Here is a 24,545-nt window from a genome sequence, read left to right as displayed (position 1 = left end):
AAATGGAATATTGGGATGTGATGGACATCCACAATCTCGACATGTGATGCTGGAAGTACAGTGGGAAGACATATGGCCAAACTTCCAGCACATAAAGCACCGCATCGGGGGAGGGATATATGATATGACATCACAGCAGTAGACCATCACCCTGACCTCCTTGGGTAAGGTGTCACTCTCGAAGTCCAAGACGAAGGCACCAGTGGCAAACTTGTTATCCCTTGGACCCCGATGGACTCGCTGCACAAAATGAATACCTCGCCACTCTAAATTGGTGCGCAGCTTGTCATCAGGCTGCAAAAGAAGGTGCCTACAGAATATAATACCCTGGTCCATATTTAAACTCTTATGTGGTGTGATGGTAACAGAAACATCTCCCAATTTGTTACAAGTGATTTAAGCCCATGACGGGAGAGTGGGTGCTGTTTTTATCAAAACTGACCCAGAGCACATTTTGGACAAGCCCTCCACCTCCCCAAACTTGTCCTTTAAATGCTCTACAAAAAACTGTGGCTTCATCGAAACAAAGAAGTCACCATGAGTTCTCATACATACGAGGTACCGGGGTGAATACGTTTCACTGCCATCCTTAGCCTGGTGTTCCTCCCATGGTGTGACCAGGGAGGGGAATGATTTAGAATCACACTTTCTTGCAATGTACTGTGACCTGGAACGCTTAGAGATTGCCGGTGTATGATCACCAGCAAGTGATGACATGGTACGCTTCATCGCGAGTCATCTGCTCTGATGCCACCCACTCCTCTTAGGGGCCCTCCCCGCGGGTGCCACTCAGCCACAGCAAGGGCCACCTGGCAGGATGGCCATTGCCAGGAGTTCCAATGCCCCAGGGTGACGAGCATCTACTCCTTGGCATATGTGGGGAATTAATGGTGCAGTCATCAGCAGAGCGATCCCTGTGTAATCAGGGAGCTACAACCAACAGGGTACATGGCGGCCACACCGCAACAGACTGGCTACCATGCTGGATATGAGGTGCAAAGAATTCCATGGCCACCATCAGCACAGCATAGTGAGTGGAGGAAAACACACCTAGGAAGGTGTTCTTGCTCAAGAGATGGAAGGTGAGTCGGACTGCAATACCACGACGAGAAAGTGGGGTACAGATCTCAATGGACAATGGACACGATGCACCATGCAAGGTGTCCTTCCCCAGCTGGCTCGCTCTTTGGGAAAATTTTGAAAAATGGAAATCAAACCCTACAGGGGACCAGCACATAAAGGCCGAACGGTGTGAGACTCCTTTTAATCACTTCTTACGGCAGGCAGGAATATCTTGGGCCTATTCTAACTCCTGGGCCCCCAGGGGGGTCCAAAAATGTGCCAAAGAACCAGGTATAAACAAAAATCTTTGTCTTAACATGCCAAAAAATATATAAATAATACACTAAAAGATAATGTCAATACGAGGTGGATAAACTGAAAATGTGAATGTATCCACTTCCCTTATAATAAATATAAAACTGTTACAGTAAAACATATACAGGGGATATACTACAGAAAATTACCTATTTTGTACAATATCAGAAACACACACAACTATATCCCTACATGTCATGCAGGAAATACAAAAAGTTAAGGTAGGAAGCACTAAGACAGTCGACAAAGCCAAAAAATACATATTCCCTGATGGCGTCCTACTTTAATTTCATTAATAATATATGGAAACATTCCAAGTTTCATTTTGTCCACTTTATCTGGAAATTACCCAGTGATGTATTATGACTTATTTGTGTGTCTGTATCTGGTTCTTCAAACATATTTTTTGGATAAATATCACATACTGTGTGCCTTTGTTACTGTCTTGAGGTTTCCTGCTTTAACATTTCTTACTTAGTATACAAGATATACATTATATTTACATTTTTGTTTTAACCATTTTGCCTATTTCGGATACTCTGATGATAGTTGACACTATCCTCTGACTCGTCCCTTGCAATGACTACTTGTCATATAGATGAACATTTCTTTGGTTCTCTTGCTTTCTGATTCCATTGAATAAATGGAATGCAAAAGTGATGGCTGTAGGGGTTTTAATTTTCATTTCATTTTCAAATAAAAGTAAGTACAACTTTCAATCTGTTTTTTGTGAAAGTTTATATCATTTCCCAGATGTTATTAGTGGATATTTTGTGCATTATTCAGCACTTATCATTAAAATGTGATGGCTTCATAAAGGGAGTAAGCTGGCTATACGAGTAGGAATATTCATTCCAGATTAGAGAGCGAAAGATTAAACACACACACACACACACACACTCTCTCTCTCTCTCTCTCTCTCTCTCTCTCTCTCTCTCGTCCTGAGGACACTCCAGGTAGGAATATCAGCAATGCTTAGCATTTCTGCCTGCTTTATTTATTTCTTCATTTGTCGTCCTCAGTGTTGACGTACTGGCTGAAAAAATAGGGGTTGTATGTGCAACTACTGTCTACAGTAAATGATGTAGCCAACAGATGCACAGTTGCGTTTCACAATCTTTTACTTTCACTTTTCGCAACCCCCCCCCCCCCCCCCCCCAATAATACACAGTTATATACAACCAGTGCACTATTGTTCAACTTTCAACAAGCCTCATTACTAGTTTGCAGGTGAATGTCCACATACTGCTACAATAGTTTACTGTTGAACATCTGTGAGCAGTAAAAACATAACCACATAATTCACAGTTTTTATGGAATAATCAGGTACGTATGGAACAGACACTGTCACTGCTTTAACACATGGCCTATTGATGTAACATTTATTTCACTATTATGTTGCTGCATCATTGTCGTTCTAACCAACACAGATTCCTCGTCTGAAACTCTGCCATAGACTGACTGTGTTGTGACCAAAAATTGGGCTCTTATATATCGTCGCAGTAATGGGTACTGAAACTACACATTGTTCGAAGTTAACAACCAATTACATACATAAAACTAAGCACAAAATTAGATCTGGCGTTATATTCTTTAAAACTTTTATCTTTTATGAAAATGCAGATTATACACATGCATGTTAATGGTAATTACTCCAAACTGAAAAAATGAATTTAAGGAGGCAGATGGCAAAACAAAAGGGGAAGTAAAATTATCCCAGATTGTTTCATCACAAATGTAGGAGATGACAGATTGCTACTCATCGAAAAGAAGACACTTTAAGTTGCACACAGGCACAATTAAAAAGACACTCCCACAAAGCTTTCTGCCACAACCTTCCTCAGCAAAAAAGAAGTTTGTGGCTAAAAGCCTTATGTGAGTGTCTTAATTGTGCCTGTCTGGAACTTAACATGTCTTCTTTATGGTAAGTAGAAATCTATCTTCTCCTGCATTGTTGATAAAAAAAATACATTTTTAGTTAGCAAAAAATTCTGAGGCCAAATACTAAATCACAACAAAAGAGGTGAATGCGTCCTTGTTTTGATGTGATTCAATGGTCACCTTGCACTGAGGTAGTTGAGGTAGATTATGCAATTAGCTTTGAAATGGTTTAACAATATTAGTTTAGTTGAATATGGCCAAGACCAAATCCACTCAGTCAATACAAACAGTTTTGTCACACTGTTACAAAACACTGATTTACTCACTGTCATTCTGAATAGCTTCTGTGCTTAGGTCAATGCAAGAGTGATGCTGTGATTCAAACACAACTGGTCCACAGTAGTTGCCACAGCAGGGTAAGCAGTTTAGTAAAATGCCAAATGGATACAATATTTTGCTACGAAAATTTTTTTTCGGAGAGGAGTAACTATTCTCGGAATTACTTTTCCGATTGTTTAATATATATTTTACAGGCAATCTGATCAAAAACTCATTATTTGGTAATGCAAATGATTATGCTTCCCTTTGACAGAATTCACACTGTGTATTCTATGTATCCATGACAACTACGGAGCTAATGGATAGAGTTCATTACTTATTGATCAGTGTTGGCATTGCACTTCTACGTCAGCATACTACTTTTCAGGAGTCCAACAAGGAAGAGAGACTGTCTGGACAACAAATTTGGCATACATGTGTCAGAACTTGCAATATGAGCAAAAATATTTAGGTCTTCTTTCTTTACATATCTTAACAGCAAGCTCTGCAAAGACAGAACTATTAGCTAATATCCTTCCTTGTTTTATAAGCTAATGTCAGAAGCATGACTGGACATACAATATTCTACAATTTCTTTAATAAAGAATCAGCAATTTTTGGCTCATATATTAGCTTATGCGCGTCCTTATATCTACTTTTGATGTGACTCTTCATCTCTGCCTCTTTTCTCGAATATATTACCATTCAAAAGACAGACACAAACATTATTTTCTTTTGAAATCAGAGTTAAACATTCACACTTGCCTACCTCAATTTCCCTACATAAATATTCATGAGAAACTGCAAGTGAAGCTGATCACTTTCAGATTTGTTTTGTTCATATATAAGAATACACCAATAAAAATCAAATAGCATGCATGTGAACAGTTTTACTGTGGGATCCGTATCCACTATTCAATAATATTGGTAGGTGAAGTTTGTATACAGCACTACTTACACAGCTCTCCTCCTGCGAGCTGCTTCAGCACCTTCACAATTATGATCAACTGGGTGGCGGTGCCTCAGACAGAAATTAAGACGACACTCTGCACATTGTACACGGACAACTTCTTTTTGCTTGCAGCCCTTAGCAGAGCAACGGTTAGCAAAGACCTGTAATTACAAAACACACCAGAAACTTTAGTTCATTTCATTAATTTCCAACATGACTTTCTTAATTAAGTTTGCTGTTGTGTGCAGGAGAACCAACAGAAAAAGATAATTACCTACAGAAGACTATAAAATTAAAATCTTTTGTCCTTCTAATAACATCAATGATTAACACATAAATACCAATATGACGAAATATAAACAGTACTGACAACACTGCACCATTAGCAATAAAGAGAGCATTACAAAAAGTGTGGTGATGCAATGTTACCTTAGAGTGTTCGTAAAATAAAGAAATAATTAAACAGAATTTTCAAACAATGGAAGCTACAGGTTGGAATACCAACAATGTAGAAAAAGATAAGATTGCAGATGGCATTCTGGTCAGAGCTGCCGGAGTTGGTCATGCGTGCACAAGTTGTGCTTGCTTGTGTGAATGAATGGCAAGTATTGCTCTTTCTTTTTCTTGTGAAGACTGTAGCCGAAAGCTTATGTGTGTCTTTCAATTATGTCTGTCTGCAACTTAATGTATTATCTTTATAGTAAGTAGCAATCTATCTTTTCCTACATTGTTAAGCATAGTTTTTATTTGGGCCATTTCAATACTGATTTATTTAACTTTTCTCTCACAAGCTATAAGAAGATGATGGGTTCATGTATCAGGATTTGTTCATTCCTGCAGACAAGTTCTTCTATCATGTAAAATGAGTTGACAACCAGGTGTATTTTTAATTTATTTCTAAGCAAAAACAAAATACCTCTTGAGCATTAGATATTAAAAAGCAGATTTGATACCAGTGTAGTTTACTCCATTTTGCATGAGGATCAAATCCTTCTGTTCAAGGAGGGAAGTCACCTTTTCTTCTACTGTTATGGACACAAAGTGAGCAATTATTTTACATATTAAGCTGAGTTAGTATTGACAAGATGCATAAGAGAATATATGTATTGAGGTATTGTTGCTATTGTCCCTAGTTGTTTGTTGAGATTATAGCATGGGGTTAGTGAATGTGCCCCACATGACCACAGGGCCACCCATAATGGGGGGGGGGGGGGGGGGCGGCAACCCACCGAATGTTGAAGGGAGGGGGATGTTTGGGGGGGGGGGGGGCTGTGGGAAAAAATTATATCTGTATTATATGTATTTTTGATCTTTTTGAAGACTGAAATTTTCGATACACTGTCTGTGCCGCGAGATCGACAAGCACATGTGGTCAATGTTGCTAACAATTCTTTTGTTAGTTTAAAAAAATCAGCTTAAAAAATGATTTTATAGCATGACCAACTTTTCTTGGGGCACTGGCCACCTAATACTGCTTGGCAGTCATTGATGGAATTCTTAAGTTTTCTTGAAATTCGCCACTGAGCTTGTCACTCTGCCAATTTATACAAACTGACACTCAGTGGCACTGCAGTAGTTATAATGCAATATGATCACATTTGAGACTGAGCCATGGCCTTAATTTAATTTCATATCACCTTCATTGCTACACTCAATTATCATATGTTACCATTGACTATGATGTATGAGCTCTTGGCCTGAATTCTTAAGCAGAGCTAAAATATGGTAATTGAAAATGGCATTGAGGCAGTATGTTCAAAAAAAAGACTGAAAGCAAGCAGAAGGTTACCTCTGATAAATCTGATTGGGATTGTAATGGAGCACCTGACACACACCCAGATCAAACTGAATCAAATCAATATCAAAAAGAGGTTTTTGACCTAGACATAGGCAAGATGGATTCTCAGTATGAAAGAACAAGAAATATTTGTGTAACTTTAGAATCTATTCTCAGAATAAATACAAATTTGGATGATGATGATACAATGAAGAAATTAATCAGACCTTATCCTGATGATCTGAGTGATAATCTTATCACAGAAATACAAATGTTTAAGTCAGTGAGTGCACTTACTTTTCCACATTTTACATTTCCTGAAATTTGCACAGCACTCAGGGCTTTCATTACCCTACCACTGAGTGTTGCTTCAGTGAGAGAGAATTAATAAATTAGCATCCATAAAAAATCATTTATGATCTACTGCATGCTAAGAGGAACTTAACCATCAAGCACTGTTATCACAGAGCTTGAATTTGCTCCTGAAATGAGCTTCAGTGATACAGAAAATAACTTTATCACCTGCAAGAATGGAAGATTTAGTGTTCCACCTAGAGTAGTCTGAAACCATTCAGCTGACCCTGACAGTCTGAAATCAACTCTTTAAATCAAGATGACAAAGTATGCTGGAAAGCTTTTTTGCTATAAGTTAGGTTTGTTTTGTTCAGTAGCCATTACTTTCTACTACTGTGAGTACTAATTTTTGTGTATTTTCAAATATGTTATATACAATTACAAATAAATTAATGACAGTTCACAGTGCAGGCAGCATTTATTTATTGCTCATTTGTAAACCAATGTACTGAAGAATCAATATTTGTTATAATTAAGCAATGTGGGCTGAGAAAGCTTGCCTACCCTCACAAAAGTTTGTCTAGGGGCCCATGAAATCTACAGGTGGCCCTGATGACCATAACTGCTCTTTGAGCCATGAAGTTGTCTCCTCCCCCCTTACAAACACTGGCACATTGCCCAACAAGATTTTCCTGTTACACATCATGAGTGAAAATAGTCAAAGGATGCTGACTTAGATATACTGCAGTTACGAAGACAAGAGATCACCGTTAAAGCAAATACTGCAGAAGACAACCAATTTTAAGTTTGGAGCACGTGATGTTCCCAATTCAGGCAACTATCGACAATGGTCAAAAAATTATATCTTAACATTCTTTGACAGGTTTATTTTGAACTCTATAGAGTTGATGGCACTTTTAACTCTCATGCACTCTTTGTAATATCTATATTGATCACATTTACTCTGCCCATTGTGTGTGTGTGTGTGTGTGTGTGTGTGTGTGTGTGTGTGTGTGTGTGTGTGTTCAGACCTATGTATCGCATTAAAAAATTGCATATCATCAGGATACCACAAGTGCCACATTTGTTGACTTCAGACTATAAGTAAGTTTAGAAAAGTTTAAACACGATATTCAACAGTTTTCTGTCATTGGCAGGTGACAAAACGAAATGTGTATCTGTGGGGTCATGGAGTATAGAGAGTGGCGCAAGAAGTATCGACCGCCATAGATATACTCCACAGCAAAGTAGTGTCATAAGGCGTCAATGAGATGATAGGAAGAAGTCATGCTTCCCGTAGTTTCGTGGCAGCACCATCGCCGCACTTCTGCCATGAAATAGCATCGCCAGAGGCCGGGAGGGCAGTTGTGCTTGAAGTCTGATCCTCCCCACTTCCAGCAAGTATCTGTCAGAGTAAAGTGTTGTGCTGCCTACTCGCTAAGCCACGCCCCATGGCAACTGCCAGAGGGTGGAGAGAGATTTTCATCTCCTGTGAACAGCGCCTACTTGCCAAAGCTATCAGAACTATGTCTACAAACTTTTGTCTTCTAGTGACTGTAGTAAAGACACAGTACGACCACCCTGAACTTTTATCAATTCACCACTCAGAAATTGTGGCGCATTTAATGTTTTCCGAATTACAAGTCCGTGCATGCAATTTCACAGCTTGTGAGCAAAGATAAGTATTGTTGCAATTAATACATTATTACTTATTCAGAGTATTCTAGTTAACTATATTATTACAAGCCACCCCAGTGTCCAAGAAATCAGACACAACAGTAGTTTTCATTGTACATGGAGACAAAAATGCAGTCGGAACTGTGGACTGGAGGAGGCAAATTACTAAAATTACTGTGCTAAAGAACGATGCACCTGCTGACAGACTGGCCAGCCACTGCAGTGACAAAAGAACACAAGCCAGTGTTCAAACAAGTTGTGTGGCCAACATGTTCTCCAGATTCAGTTAGACTTTTTTCCCATTCCTCAGATCAAACAAATGACTGATGGAAGAAATACTCTTTGCATAAAAAGATGCTGAGTCGCACCTAGACACAACAAAAAAACTGTCACAAATATAGCTTTTGTCCAGTAAGGCCTTTATCAACTTTCCTTTTCATAATATTGTTACATTCCATCCTGGTTTTTCCATTGTTTGATCTTCTCTTAAAGAGAGCATTCATACATTTAATAATAATAATAATAATAATAATAATAATGATAATGAATATTATTATTATTATTATTATTATTATGCAGAGTTGGAAGCAAACATTCAGTATGTTCTATCATCTTTCAGGCGTGCATCCAGGATATTATTAATTCTTGTTATGATAGCTCAGCAAATAATCTCCATCCATTTTCAACGTGAATCGCTTGCAAAATTTTTAAATCACTTTATGCAGTACTTTGGAGTAAATGCACATGTGCAAGAGAGAACACAGGTTAGTAACAAGAGCATCAGTCAAAACTTTATGCATTTAGGAGTAAAACAAAGCAAGTACAGAGTCAGTAAATTCACACTTCTTACAAAGTATGTGGTTGACAATTGTGTTGTTGTTGTTGTGGTCTTCAGTCCTGAGACTGGTTTGATGCAGCTCTCCAAGCTACTCTATCCTTTACAAGCTTCTTCATCTCCCAGTACCTATTGCAGCCTACATCCTTCTGAATCTGCTTAGTGTATTCATCTCTTGGTCTCCCTCTTCGATTTTTACCCAAACTGCCCTCCAATACTAAATTGGTGATCCCTTGATGCCTCAGAACATGTCCTACCAACCGATCCCTTCGTCTAGTCAAGTTGTGCCACAAATTTCTCTTCTCTCCAATTCTAATAAATACCTCCTCATTAGTTATGTGATCTACCCATCTAATCTTCAGCATTCTTCTGTAGCACCACATTTTGAAAGCTTCTATTCTCTTCTTGTCTAAACTATTTATTGCCCATGTTTCACTTCCATACATGGCTGCACTCCATACAAATACTTACAGAAATGATTTCCTGACACATCTATACTCGATGCAAAAAAATTTCTCTTCTTCAGAAAAGCTTTCCTTGCCATCACCAGTCTGCATCTTATATCCTCTCTACTTCGACCATCATCAGCTATTTTGCTCCCCAAATAGCAAAACTCCTTTCCTACTTTAAGTGTCTCATTTCATAATCTAATTCCCTCAGCATCACCCGACTTAATTCGACTTCATTCCATTATCCTCGTTTTGCTTTTGTTGATGTTCATCTTATACCCTCCTTTCAAGACACTGTCCATTCCATTCAACTGCTCTTCCAAGTCCCCATCGGCGAACCTCAAAGTTTTTATTTCTTCTCCATGGATTTTAATACCTACTCCGAACTTTTCTTTTGTTTCCTTTATTGCTTGCTCAATATACAGATTGAATAGCATAGGGGATAGGCTACAACCCTGTCTCACTCCCTTTCCAACCGCTGCTTCCCTTTCATGTCCCTCGACTCTTATAACTGCCATCTGGTTTCAGTACAAATTGTAAATAGCCTTTTTCTCCCTGTATTTTACCCCTGCCACCTTTAGAATTTGAAAGAGAGTATTCCAATCAACATTGTCAAAAGCTTTCTCTAAGCCTACAAACGCTAGAAATGTAGGTTTGCCTTTCCTTAATCTATTTTCTAAGGTAAGTCGTAGGGTCAGTATTATCTCAAGTGTTCCAACATTTTTACGGAATCCAAACTGATCTTCCCCGAGGTCAGCTTCTATCAGTTTTCCATTCGTTTGTAAAGAATTCCTGTTAGTATTTTGCAGCTGTGGCTTATTAAACTGATAGTTCGGTAATTTTCACATCTGTCGACACCTGCTTTTTTTGGAACTGGAATTATATTCTTCTTGAAGTCTGTTTCATTTCGCCTGTCATACATCTTACTCACCAGATGGTAGAGTTTTGTCAGGACTGGCTCTCCCAAGGCTGTCAGTAGTTCTAATGGAATGTTGTCTACTCCGGGGGCCTTGTTTCGGCTTAGGTCTTTCAGTGCTCTGTCAAAGTCTTCACGCAGTATCGTATCTCCCATTTCGTCTTCATCTACATCCTCTTCCATTTCCATAATATTGTCCTCAAGTACATATCCCTTGTATAGACCCTCTATATACTCCTTCCACTTTTCTGCTTTCTCTTCTTTGCTTAAAACTGGTTTTCCATCTGAGCTCTTGATATTCATGCAAGTGGTTCTCTTTTCTCCAAAGGTCTCTCTAATTTTCCTGTAGGCAGTATCTATCTTACCCCTAGTGAGATAAGCCTCTACACCCTTACATTTGTCCTCTAGCCATCCCTGCTTAGCCATTTTGCACTTCCTGTCGATCTCATTTTTGAGACATTTGTATTCCTTTTTGCCTGTTTCATTTACGGCATTTTTATGTTTTCTCCTTTTATCAATTAAATTCAATATTTCTTCTGTTACCCAAGGGTTTCTACTAGCCCTCGTCTTTTTACCTATTTGATCCTCTGCTGCCTTCACTATTTCATCCCTCAAAGCTACCTATTCTTCTTCTACTGTATTTCTTTCCCCTATTTCTGTCAATTGTTCCCTTATGCTCTCCCTGAAACTCTGTACAACCTCTGGTTCTTTCAGTTTATCCAGGTCCCATCTCCTTAAATTCCCACCTTTTTGCAGTTTCTTCAGTTTTAATCTACAGTTCATAACCAATAGACTGTGGCCAGAGTCCACATCTGCTCCTGGAAATGTCTTACAATTTAAAATCTGGTTCCTAAATCTCTGTCTTACCATTATATAATTTACCTGACACCTTTTAGTATCTCCAGGGTTCTTCCATGTATGCAACCTTCTTTCACGATTCTTGAACCTAGTATTAGCTATGATTAAGTTATGCTCTGTGCAAAATTCTACCAGGCGGCTTCCTCTTTCATTTCTTAGCCCCAATCCACATTCACCTACTATGTTTCCTTCTCTCCCTTTTCCTACTCTCAAATTCCAGTCACCCATCACTATTAAATTATCATCTCCCTTCACTACCTGAATAATTTCTTTTATCTCATCACACATTTCACCAATTTCTTCGTCATCTGCAGAGCTAGTTGGCATATAAACTTGTACTCCTGTAGTAGGCGTGGGCTTCGTGTCTATCTTGCCCACAATAATGCGTTCACTATGCTGTTTGTAGTAGCTTACCCGTACTCCTATTTTTTTATTCATTATTAAACCAATTCCTGCATTACCCCTATTTGATTATTTATAACCCTGTAGTCACCTGACCAAAAGTCTTGTTCCTCCTGCCACCAAACTTCACTAATTCCCACTATATCTAACTTAAACCTATCCATTTCCCTTTTTAAATTTTCTAACCTACCTGCCCGATTAAGGGAGCTGATATTCCATGCTCCGATCCATAGAACGCCAGTTTTCTTTCTCCTGATAATGACGTCCTCTTGAGTAGTCCCCGCCTGGAGATCTGAATGGGGAACTATTTTACCTACAGAATATTTTACCCAAGAGGACGTCATCATTAATCATACAGTACAGCTGCATGCCCTCGGGAAAAATTATGGCTGTAGTTTCCCCTTGCTTTCAGCCGTTCGCAGTACCAGAACAGCAAGGCCATTTTGATTAGTGTTACAAGGCCAGATCAGTCAATCATCCAAACTGTTGCCCCTCCAACTACTGAAAAGGCTGCTGCCCCTCTTCAGGAACCACACGCTTGTCTAGCCTCTCAACAGATACCTCTCCGTTGCGGTTGCACTTACGATATGGCTATCTTGTATCATTGAGGCACGCAAGCCTCCCTACCAATGGCAAGGTCCATGGTTCAGGGGGGGGAGGTTGACAATTACGGATGGCATATGGTGGAGTACCAGGCAGTGAATACTTAGAACAACATTTCCTTTAAGAACCTTTTCCCTTTTAATAGAACATCTAAAACACTCTTCCAAGTGTACCAGTTCACCCTGTAGGCTGCCAGCATCGAACACTATGTGAGCCCTCTGTTCTAAAGTTTTAAGTACATTACTCATAGTTCGCGAAAGGACATGAGAGCTAGGTGCCTACCAGTATAATCAGTATGGGTGAGCTTACAGTAAATGCAATGCCCTAAAAATCCATCTTCCTTATGTCTAATAACTCCAGAAACAGTAGACAGCCATTAATTTCCCATTACATTATAAATTTGATATTTTCTTGAATGGAGTTAAGATGTTTGAGAAACACAAAAATTCAGTAAATTTTTATACTATATAAATCCACAACATGTTTGCCATATGCTATGTTATCTGACAGTTGGATCATAGTATGGCTTTTCCAAAAATGTAAAAAGTTCTTGGGGAAATATCAGCAAACAATATTAGAACACTAGATAGTTTAAGTGATGTTAGACAGCCAATATCTAGGGAAAACGTGCTGCCAGAATGCAAACAGTTGCAGCTAGTTATCAGCTGTTTCTTGGTATGGTGAATCCAATACTTACATGCAGTTCTGAGGTTTTCTTAAGAAACCGAAAGAATTATGTTCATGTTAATGTGATTACAATCCACACCACAGTTTAAACAGTATCTGATTAACACTATTCTACTATGCATAAGATTTTCAGTATGAATCTCCCACCTACATAAATTTTTTACAGAACTAGGCTTTGAACCACAGCTCAATATGAACATGTCTTGTATGAGCACTGCCCTCCCATTTCTGCTCACCTGGTCTTGTACATGCAAATTTAATGTATTTTATTTACTCTTGCCTTCTACTGTCCTATCAATGAACATATCAGATGCCATATCTCTACAGCATCACAAGAATTAATGCAGGATACAAAAAGACATACAATCTGATCACTGCGTACAAGCATGTCGAACATAAATGTCTCATCACAAATAACTCCCACATAGTAAGGTTACAAACTGACATCTCCACAATAAGAACATATACTCAAGTCTAATAAAAGGTATGGCACTGACTCACCTTTCTACTAGTTTTGGCAGTGTGAGACTGACAGTCACTGTCAATGTGCGCACCAACGGCGATATCAGGCGGTTCTCCTCGTTTCACAGGTATAGGTACATTGCACAGTGGACACACTGGCACCTGTACATCTTTTTTATATGCTGAAGGACAGCTGTGGCTGTTATACGAGACATGATCTTTACTGCAAACAATCAAAACACAACATGTATTAGCTCATAAGATATATGAATGAGTGTCATGGAAATGGAAATTAAGTCCCATGCTTGTTGACAGAGCGTAGGGAAACAATGCGGGAGACCCACACTGCCGTACTAGGCAAGAATGGAAGTGGTTTGCTGGTGCCTTCCTCCGACCATAATGGGGATGAATGATGATGATGAAGTAGTCACAACACCCAGTCATCTAGGGGCAAGTGAAAATCCCTGACCCTGCCAGGAATCAAACCCAGCAACCCGTGCTCAGGAAGTGAGAACGCTACTGTGAGACAACGAGCGGCAGACTAATGAGTGTTGTAGATTAAGTAATTTAAGGAGACAAGGTAACAACTCACTGAACTGTTATTAAAGCACTGAGAGGAACATAAACAAGACAATGTCGCTAGCTATTCAACGAATTCTTCTTCAGAGCTACAGAACACCTGCAAACATGTCAATCTCCCCCCCCCCCCCCCCCCCCCCCCCCACACACACACACAGCAACACTGTCTCTAATAAACACATCGTGCCACACTGTGGCTTGAACAGGGATAATGGGTTGTGTCAAGGGATGTGGGAGAGAGAAGAAAGGAGCAGTGAACAGGAGGGAATACTGAGGAAGAGTGGTTGATAGCTGCAAAGGTAAGACAGCAGATGTAGAAGGCAGGAATGTTCCACAGGTGTGTTCTTTTTTGGGAGAGTGAGATAAAGGAAGGAGGAGACTGGGGAGGGAATCATTTGAATGCAGGATGGGTCATGGGGCAGGAGTGGAGCAGTGGAGGGATGGGGGGCAGGGACTAGTAGGCACTAAGCCAGGAGTATTACATGATCACAGAATGTGTTTAATGGACAATTTCAATCTCCATAATTGAGAGTAGCTCATCTTGGGTAGCGAGGTTCCAGAAGACATAATTTTTGAAGCAGCAGTCGAAATTGGGCATGCTGTGTTTAGCAACATGTTTGGTCATTTTGAGTGAGCAGCTGATTGCTGGTTATGCCAATATAAAATGCTGTGTAGACATCACAGCAGAGATAGTGTATGACAGAACAGCTTTCACAGATGTTCCTGCCTCTGGTTGGGTAGAATAAGTCTGTGATGGTACTGGAAAAGCCTGCAATAGGTGGATTTACTGGCTATCGAGAAAAAGTGTTCAGAAAAGTGGATTCTGAAAGCACGGAAAAGGAAGAGAAGCTTCGAATGGCAGTAACAGGACACTGAATAATGCTAATGAATGAACAGAAACATCAACAATTTCAGAAAGGAATTTCAACCAAAAACAACACAATGTAGAGGACAGAATGGTGAGCTAATAGTATCACAGGAAAGAGTGTTACATTGTTTGGCAGAGTACTTTAGAGAATCATTATTCTCAGAGAATGCTGAAGTATGGGATCTACCTGAAAACCAACAAGTGAAAGAGGAGGAAAATGGGATGCCTTCAATGCAAGAGATTCAGTTAGCAATAAAGAAACTAGCCAAAAACACATCAACTGGCAATGACAATCTGCCAGCTGATGTGGTGGAGAAAATCTTGTTAGATGCAAGCATGCCCTGATCGAAAATATATGGAGGCAAAAAGTCATCCCAGATGATTGGAGTGACATGTGCTACACATAAAAGACACACATCATGGAATGTGTAAACTACTGGGGAATTACATTACTGAACACCACATATGGAATATTCTCCTACCTGCTATGCACCCATGTAAAATACTTTGCAGAAAAAGCAACAGAGATATCAGGCAGGCTTTAAATCTGGTAATTAACTACTGACCAAATATCCAACCTGAGGCAGATATTTGGGAGGAGGAAAAAAACCTGAGGGAATACAATATAGAAAAACATATTACATTTGTTGATATTAAAGCAGCATATGACACCACAAAAAGTAATAAGCTTATTGATGTCATGAATGAACTGGGCATACCACGACATTTAATACACCTCACAACTTTGACTAAGGAAGAAGTTGTATGTAAAGTACAGATACAAGGAAAGTTAACACTAAGTTTTGGAACTAACTGTGTGTGAGGCATGGGGATGCACTCTCATGTATGCTTTTTAACATAGCACTAGAGCAACTAATAAGGACAGCTCAAATCAACACAACAAACACAATATATAACTGAATGGTGCAGCTTCTGGCCTATGCAGTTGATGTAGATATTATTGCAAGAACAGAACTAGCTGCTAAATAAACATATAGGCTACTGATGGTAGAAGCAATAGGAATGGGACTGGGGATGAACACCAATAAAACCAAATACATGTGAATAATACGTCTAGAACTAAATACACTGTTAGAAATCGACCAAGTGCAAATGTAATCTGTTATTGAATTTGTCTATCTGGGTCCACTGGTAACATCACAGAATGATTTTATGATGAAAATAAAGTGGAGCACCCACCCAGCTGATAAATGACTTTATGGGCTGGCCTCAGAAGTCCCGAAATCTGTCCAGAAGAACAAAGTGTCAGCCATATAAAAATTTAATACATCCAGTATTAACGTGTGGCTAAGAAGCCTTGTCACTGACAACTGTGTGAAGAGCTAGTAAGATGTTTTTGAACGAAAGGTGTTGTGCAAAATCTTTGGGGCAACTAATGAAGATGAAGCATGGATAGACTACACAATTTTGAACTTGACACATTATATAAAGATCTTGAAATCAAAGTTCATTAAAATCCATGTTTTTTGTATGGAACATGAAAACCAAGGGTCTGCTCATCACTGCACTTGTACTATCTGTGTGTAGCCAGACTAAGGTCAGTTTATGGGATTGATGGGACCAGACTACTATGGCCATCGGTCCCTTTTTCCATGAACTTAAAACATCTACAAAGAATAAAAACGAACAAGGGGGGGGGGGGGGGGGGGGTGACAAGAGACGACACAGGACAAGAAAGACACAGAGACCAGAAAATAGAAATTAAAATCACACCGAGTGTGACAGTGGTTGGCCGACCATAGAAAAAAAGGAAAAGCTAACCACCAAGCAACGCACTAAAAACCCCAGTCTGAAATCATAGGCCAAAGGTCAGACTCAACACAAAAAAGGACAAGCACTTCAAACGATAAAAACCCCCTACACAAATAAAACTCAAAACTAAATCTGCCATCCCAAAGTCATCTGATAAAAGTGCAGGAAGTGTATCAGGCAGAGCAAACGTCTGCCTGAGCGGAGTTAAAAGCGGGCAGTCCAACAAGAAGTGGACTACCATCAAAGCTGAACCGCATCAACATAAAGGTGGGTCCTCGCGGCACAAAAAATAGCTATGTGTCATCCAGGTGTGGCCAATGCGCAGCTGGCAGAGGACAACAGATTCCTTGCGAGAGACCGCAAGGGGGAGCGCCACGCACCGGTAGCCTCCTTGATGGCCTGAAGTTTATTGGGTAAAGGAAGGGTGCACCATTCTTCACCCCAGGTGTGAAATATCTTCTGCCACAAAACTGACCTGAGAGGTCGCTCTCCGAAAGATCTCCAAGGGTGGTGCACCGACAGCCTGTTTGGCCAGGGTGTCAACAGATTCATTTCCTGGGATGCCTACATGACCTGGGGTCAAAACAAAGACCACAGAGCGGCCGCAACAGGCAAGAGTTTGGAGGGTCTCCTGGATAGCCATCACCAGACGAGAATGAGGGAAACACTGGTCGATAGCTTGTAAACTGCTCAGGGGGTCACTACAGATAACATAGATCTCACCTGAGCAGGAGCAGATATACTCTAGTGCGCGAGAGGTGGCGACCAGCTTGGCAGTAAAAACACTGCAGCCAGCCGCAATGAGTGTTGTTCATAATGATCCCCCAGAGTAAGAGCATAACTGACAAGACCAGCAACCATTACACCATCACTATAGACAATGTCAGAACCTTGAAACACGGCAAAGATGGAAAGAAAGCAACAGCGGAGGGCCTTAGGAGGGACTGAGTCCTTCGGGCCCTGTGCCAAATCGAGCCGAAGGCATGGGCAGGGCATACACCACAGGGGTATACGCAGAGGGGACCAGAAAAGAGGTGGAAGAGGGAAAACCTCAAGCCCAGAGAGAAGAGCTCTGATGCAAACCACAATCGTACTTCCTCACCACAGCCACCATTCTGTAAGATGGACAACCGACTGAGGGAACAGAAGATGATAACTGGAATGCCCAGGCAAGCTACAAACATGTGTAGCATAAGCAGTCAGTAATTGTTGGTGCCAGAACCGCAATGGAAGGACACCTGCCTCCACAAGTATGCTGTTGACAGAGCTTGTCCGGAAAGCTCCAGTGGCGAGTCAGATCCGACTGTGAAGGATGTGATCCAGCAACTGCAATGTGGAAGGGGATGCCGAACCATAAGCCAGGCTCCCATAATCTAGATGGGATGGAATTAATGCCTGGTACAGCTGTAGAAGGGTAGACTGATCGGCACCCCAGCATGTGACTCAAGCAATGAAGAGCGTTAATGTGCTGCCAGCACGTTTGTTTAAGCTGCCGAATATGAGGCAGCCAAGTCAACCGGGTATCAAAAACCGGTCCCAAAAACCAATGCGTCTCCACCACAGCAAGAGGTTCGTTGTCAAGATGAAGCCGTGACTCAGGGTGAACAGTGTGTCGGCAGAAGAAATGCATAATGCAGGTCTTGTCAGCCAAAAACTGGAAGCCAGGCACTACAGCCCACGACTGCACCTTGCAGATAGCGCCCTGCAGCTGCCATACAACAGCTGCAATGACAGAGGAGCTGAAGTATAGGCAGAAGTCGTCAGCATACAAGGAAGCTGAGACGGACGTTCCAACCACCAGCCCATTAATTGCAACTAAAAAGAGGCAGACACATAAGACATATCCTTGCAGTACCCAATTCTTGGGAACTCGAGAGGAACTGTGGGAGGCTGCAACTTGCACGCGGAAAGAACGAAGCGACAGAAAATTTTGTATGAAAATCGGGAGCGGACCCCTAAGACCCCAACCTTGAAGCTTGGAGAGGATGTGATGTCACCATGTCGTATCGTATGCCTTCCGCATGTCAAAAAAAATGGCGACCAGATGCTGAAGGCTGACAAAGGCCGTATGGATGGCAGACTCCAGGCAGACCAGATTATTGGTGGCAGAGTGGCCCTTATGGAACCCACCCTGAGACGGAGCCATAAGGCCCCGAGACTCAAATAGCCAACTCGGCCTCCAGCTCACCATGCGTTCAAGCAACTGGCAAAGAATGTTAGTGAGGCTAATGGGGTGGTAGCTGTCCACCTAGAGTGGGTTCTTGCCAGGATTCAACACTGGGATTACGATGCTTTCCCGCCACTGCGATGGGAACTCACCCTCAACCCATATACTGTTGAAAAAGTATAGGAGGTGTCATTGGCAGTCCACCAAGAGGTGTTTGAGCATCTGACAGTGATTGTGATCTGGCCCGGGAGCCATATCACGGCAAGCGGCCCACTCACTGAATGGAGCACTCACTGAACGGAGCATTGTACGATTCAGGGTGGCGCATGTGAAATGCAAGGCTCCGACGTTCCAACCGCTCTTTCAGGGAGCGGAAGGCCAGTGGGTAATTCGCAGAAGCGCAACTCTGAGCAAAATGTTCCGCTAAGTGGTTTACAATTGTGTCGGAGTCAGTACAGACTGCTCCATTCAGTGAAAGCGCAGGTATACTGACAGGCGTACGATAGCCATAGGGTCGCCAAATCTTACCCCAAACCTGCAATGGAAAGGTACGGAGACCAATGGTGGAGACATACCCTTCCCAGCACTCCTGCTTGCATTGGCGAATGAGGCAGGGGGCTCGCGCACAGAGCCACTTAAAGGTGATGAAGTGTTCCAATGAGGGATGCCACTTGCGACACTGGAGTGCCCGCCTGCAATCTTTAATCGCCTCGGCGATCTCAGGTGACCACCAAGGCACAGTCCTCCACCGAGGGGACCCAGAAGAACAGGGAATGGCAGATTCTGCGGCAGTAACGATGCTAGTGGCGACCGGGTGAACCACCGCATCAATGGCATCATTGGTAAGAGCCTCAATATTGCCAATGGAGGTGAACAAGTCCCAGTCAGCCTTACTCATAGCACATATGCCGGGGCGCCCAGAAAAGTGACACTGTGGCAATGACAGAAAGATCAGAAAGTGATCTCTACCACACAAGTCACCATGCACACTACACTGGGCAGATGGTAATAGGCTAGGGCTGCAGATCGAAAGGTCGATGGCTGAGTACGTGCCATGCGCCACACTGAAATGTGTGAAGGCACCAGTATTTAAAAAGTGAGGTCGAGCTGTGACAATACTTGCTCAACAACTTGGCCTCGGCCTGTTGCCACTTATCCACCCCACAGAGGGTTATGGGCGTTGAAGTCGCCCAGTAACAAAAAAAGGCGGCGGCAATTGGTCTATCAGTGCAGCTAGGACGTGCTGCGGGACATCACCATCCTGTGGAAGATAGAGACTGTAGACAGTTACAGCCCGAGGCATCCACACCTGAACACCAACAGCCTCTAAAGGTGCTTGTAGAGGGACAGACTTGGTGTAAAGAGAGTGAAGGATGTAGATGCAGACGCCACCAGATACCCTCCCATAAGCTGCCCAGTTCTTGTAATAACCCCGATAGCCATGGAGGGCAGGGGTTTGCATCGCCAGAAACCAAGTTTCCTGAAGAGCAATGCAGAGGAAAGGGTGAAGGCTGAGAAGTTGCGGAGCTCAGCAAGATGGTGGATAAAACCGCTGCAGTTCCACTGAAGGATGACATTGTGCATGGCCGAGAAAGGCATGAAGGGACCAAGGAGGCAGATTACGCTGCTGGGTCACCTGCTGCCACTGATTGAGTACCGATGGGAGCGACATTCATCATGTCTGAGAGACCGGTGAGATCTAGGTCCTCGGCGGACCCCAGTATCTCCATCATGTCCTCAGATGCAGAGCTTGTAGGTAGCACTGGAGTGGATGCCACCACAATTTCCTTGGTCTTAGGGGTATTTGATTTTGGTTTCTCACGCTGTTCCTTTGGTTGCTCTTGCTGCGAGGGCTTCTTTGATTCAGTCTCCGGGACTGAAGAGAACCGCGAAGCCCTACAACCAGCTACATGGGGATTCTTCAGCCACTTGCGGGCGTCTGGTTTGCCACTGGTAGGAACCTGGGAAGGGAGTGACCCAAGGGATCCCTTCCTAGTGAGAGAAGCCAAAGAAGACTTATGCTTCTCCGACTTAGAAGTCGGGACTTGTGTCCCCAATGGTTGAAGGGGTATAGTTCCCAAGGTAGGTGGTACGGGAACAGCAGGGAGGGAAGCACCCCCCACCATCAAGGGGGCAGGTGTGGTCCTCTGGCTCTGAGAGCTGGCTGTACGTGGTGCAACGGATGGAGCTGTAACAGGAGTGACAGTGGCAGCATAAGATGACGTCATGCGCACGGGATGAAGCCGTTCAAATTTCCATTTAGCCTCAGTTTAGGTCAGTCGGTCCAGGGTCTTGTATTCCATTATTTTCCGTTCCTTGTGTCCGGTGAGCAAGGGGGATGGTGCTGTCCGCAGTTGATACAGATGGGAAGTGGGACACATGGAGTATCGGAATGGGATGGACGACCACAATCGCGACATATGAGGCTGGAAGCACAACGGGAAGACATATGGACGAACTTCCAACACTTGAAGCACCGCATCGGGGGAGGGTTATATGGCTTAACCTCACAGCAGTAGACCATCACCTTCACCTTCTCGAGTAATGTGTCACCCTCGAAGGCCAAGATGATGGCACTGGTGGCAAACTGATTATCCCTCGGACCCCAGTGGATTTGCCGGATGAAATGCACACCTCGTTACTCTAAGTTGGCACGCAGCTTGTCATCGGACTGTAAAGAAGGTCCCTGTGGAAGATAATGCCCTGGACCATATTTAAGTTTTTATGGGGCGTGATAGTAACAGAAACATCCCCCATCTTCTTATTATCGAGTATGCTCGTGACTGGGCAGAGGATGCTGTTTTTATCAAGACTGACCCAGACCGCATTTTTGACAAGCCCTCCACCTCCCCGAACTTGTCCTCTAAATGCTCTACAAAGAACTGAGGCTTCGTGGACACACAGGATTCCCCATCGCTCTCATGCAGACTAGATACCGGGGCGAATACATCTCACTGTCATTCATAGCCTTTCGTTCCTCCCAAGAGATGGAGAGCAAGCGGGAGTGCAATGCAATGACAAATAAGCTGGCTAAAGATCTCAATGCACGATGGACAGAATGCACCAAGTAAGGCGCCCTTCCCCAATTGGCTCGCTCTTCGGAATAATTTTGAAATATGGTGGTCAAACCCAAGAGGGGACCATCACATAAGAGCCGAAACGTTTGAGGTTCCTTTTAGTTGCCTCTTACGAAAGGCAGGAATACCGCGGGACCTATTCTTACCCCCGAACCCGCAAGGGAATAGCCGGACTATGTAGTACAAAGAGTATTACTTCAGTCAATATCACAGAACCAGAGCAATATTTCATGTGCATCCCTGCACTTACTTGCTTGAAGACATCAGAGAACCACAGGAAAACAAAATCATGATCAGATGGTAATTTGGAATATGCTCTTAAATATGAATCCATAATTCTACGACCACCCCACCCCTTCAAAGTAATCTAACACACGGACAATTACACTCGCTAATATTAACTGTTATTTCAATGAAAACTGTTTCCAGTTTTCTTACATCACCTCCGAAAATATTTGATTTGCCAGTATAACAACAGCCTCTGATGGACAAAATAATATCCAAATACCACATTCCTCTTCTTTTAATAATTAGAATCACATTTTCATTCCACCAGCTTCTCAAGTTCTATGTTTATGATAGAGGTAAATTGTCCATAACATATATTTCATACTTATTAATTTGTTTATAATAATAGCTGATGTTAACAGTTTTCTAGACAGTATGTCATGTACGAATTATGTACCAAGTGCTGATACCTGACTGATACGCTTATGCACAGCAAAGAACTGCTATGATCCTAGCAATGCTCAGCTATATTTACATTATGTCTAACTGAAGTGTGCAAATATTACAACAATGGAAAGTTTTTTGTATAACAAAAATAAAGACATATGGAAGATCACTATTTATCTAAAAGAAAATATCACAACCAACTTTCTTTTAGTTTAAATAATGGCAAACAAAGCAATGAACAGTAGCTGCACACTAATTTGTAAATCCTAAAAGCAACTTAGTTAACTAGTAAAATAAAATAATAATAAAGCACAATAAAAATAAAACAATAAAATACTTTTAAAAGGATAAATGCACAGAAATACGTAAGAATAATATAATATGCTGTGAACTTGAAGAATTTGTAAGACTGGGGTGTAAAAGCTAGCCTAAGGAACAACCTAATTGTTTCTTCCCAAGCTGTAAAAATAAATGCAAAAATTTAGTATGCATTTACACTGACACTGTGTCACCATCCACAACAGATGCGAAGTCACCCTCCATAACCTCACACTGCCCTCAAATGTGTAAACTGTGTGTTGTCATCAACGGACAGCTGTTGCCAGAATAGGAACCTGTGCCTTAGATGACAATGCCTAATCTGCAAGCAATTAGACCTTCATTTCACCTCTGTTAAAGGTTAAGTTATAAATGAGACCAGCAATCTGTGCCTACACAAAATCAGACCACACTCAAAGTGAGGCACTAGCTAGTGGACTGCTAGGCAAGCATTTCGCAGCCACGTCTATGATGACAAATTGCACATGCCAAAACTGGGCCAGCCTGCTGGAGGTATTACAGCCTGAGCACAACAACTGGGTCATCATCCCATTCCGGACTATTCATCATGGCCAGCCAGCACGCACTGCCATTAGCATGAAGCAGCAGTATGAAGCATGGAGCAGCAGTATCTAAATGCAGCTGAATGGCAGGGCAATTGTGTGATGTTGAGCCTATGCTGTTCTGTGCCATGTCAATGACACAGACATGCGCACCTCAGCCAGAACATGAACTGCTGCCTAAGCACCTGTGTGCCAGGGCAAGTGCACACTTTGCCACCATGCTGGGAGTATGACGTGAAGGATCAGCCATCTCTGCTATTATCAGGGTATCAACTGAAAACCTCTACACTCCAAGCCCTGAAGCATGATGTGGCCTGATGTTTTTGCAGCAGCAGCCACCACCCTGTGCCAAAAAAAGTCAAAGTAATGGTTGCCCACTGCTGTCAGCACAGTACTGGAATACCACGAATGTGCTGTCTCAGCACACTGCCTCCCAAGCAACGTATGCACACTGCTCACAGTACATCATCACTGGCCACCTTAGTGTCAGAATATTACGAGGGAACATTGGACTGCACCACAGAATAGGACCACATGCACGAGCATTCCCACGTACAATTCCTCTCAGTTCCCTAAATACAAACACAGAGTCTTCAGTAACAGTCTAAGTAGAAGATTGTGGAGCCACTATTTACTTTCAAAGTGATGTAACAATGAATGTACCAGTACAAATTTTACTTTGTAGTGGAGTGTGGACTGGTTTTAAATTTCTTGGCAGCTTAAACTCTATGCCAGACTGGACCTAAAACAAAGGACCTTTGCCTCTCACACAAAAGTACTCTACCAACTAACCTAAGGTCCCAGGTTCCAGCCCTAGTGCGGCACACAGTTTTAATCACTGTGGAAGTTTCGTAACATACAAGTCCTATAATCACAGTTGGAATTGGGTATCGGAATTTGTAAAGAACTAAACATACGATTTTAGGTTGTTGTTGAAGGCTAGGATTCAAGGTTTATCTGACCTGTGGAAAGGTGCACTGACCTTGTGAAATGACATCCAACAAAGGCTCATGATTGGTTGCATCCTCTGGATCACT

General features: G+C 42.1%; 1 protein-coding gene across 1 annotated transcript in view; it reads right to left on the bottom strand.

Moving 5' to 3' along the window:
* LOC126281308 (AN1-type zinc finger protein 2A-like) overlaps positions 1-24,545 on the bottom strand; it is a 75,214-nt gene that overhangs the window by 27,848 nt on the left and 22,821 nt on the right. The window contains exons 4-5 of the mRNA XM_049980147.1: positions 13,528-13,711; positions 4,535-4,689 (exon numbers count right to left, since the gene is read on the bottom strand). Coding sequence (XP_049836104.1) covers positions 4,535-4,689; positions 13,528-13,711 — 339 coding nt within the window. The remainder of the gene's footprint in view (positions 1-4,534; positions 4,690-13,527; positions 13,712-24,545) is intronic.

Source organism: Schistocerca gregaria, chromosome 7, assembly GCF_023897955.1.
Source record: "Schistocerca gregaria isolate iqSchGreg1 chromosome 7, iqSchGreg1.2, whole genome shotgun sequence".
NCBI lineage: Eukaryota > Metazoa > Arthropoda > Insecta > Orthoptera > Acrididae > Schistocerca > Schistocerca gregaria.
Note: the sequence above shows the minus strand (reverse complement) of the source record. Positions and strands in the feature narration are given on the sequence as shown.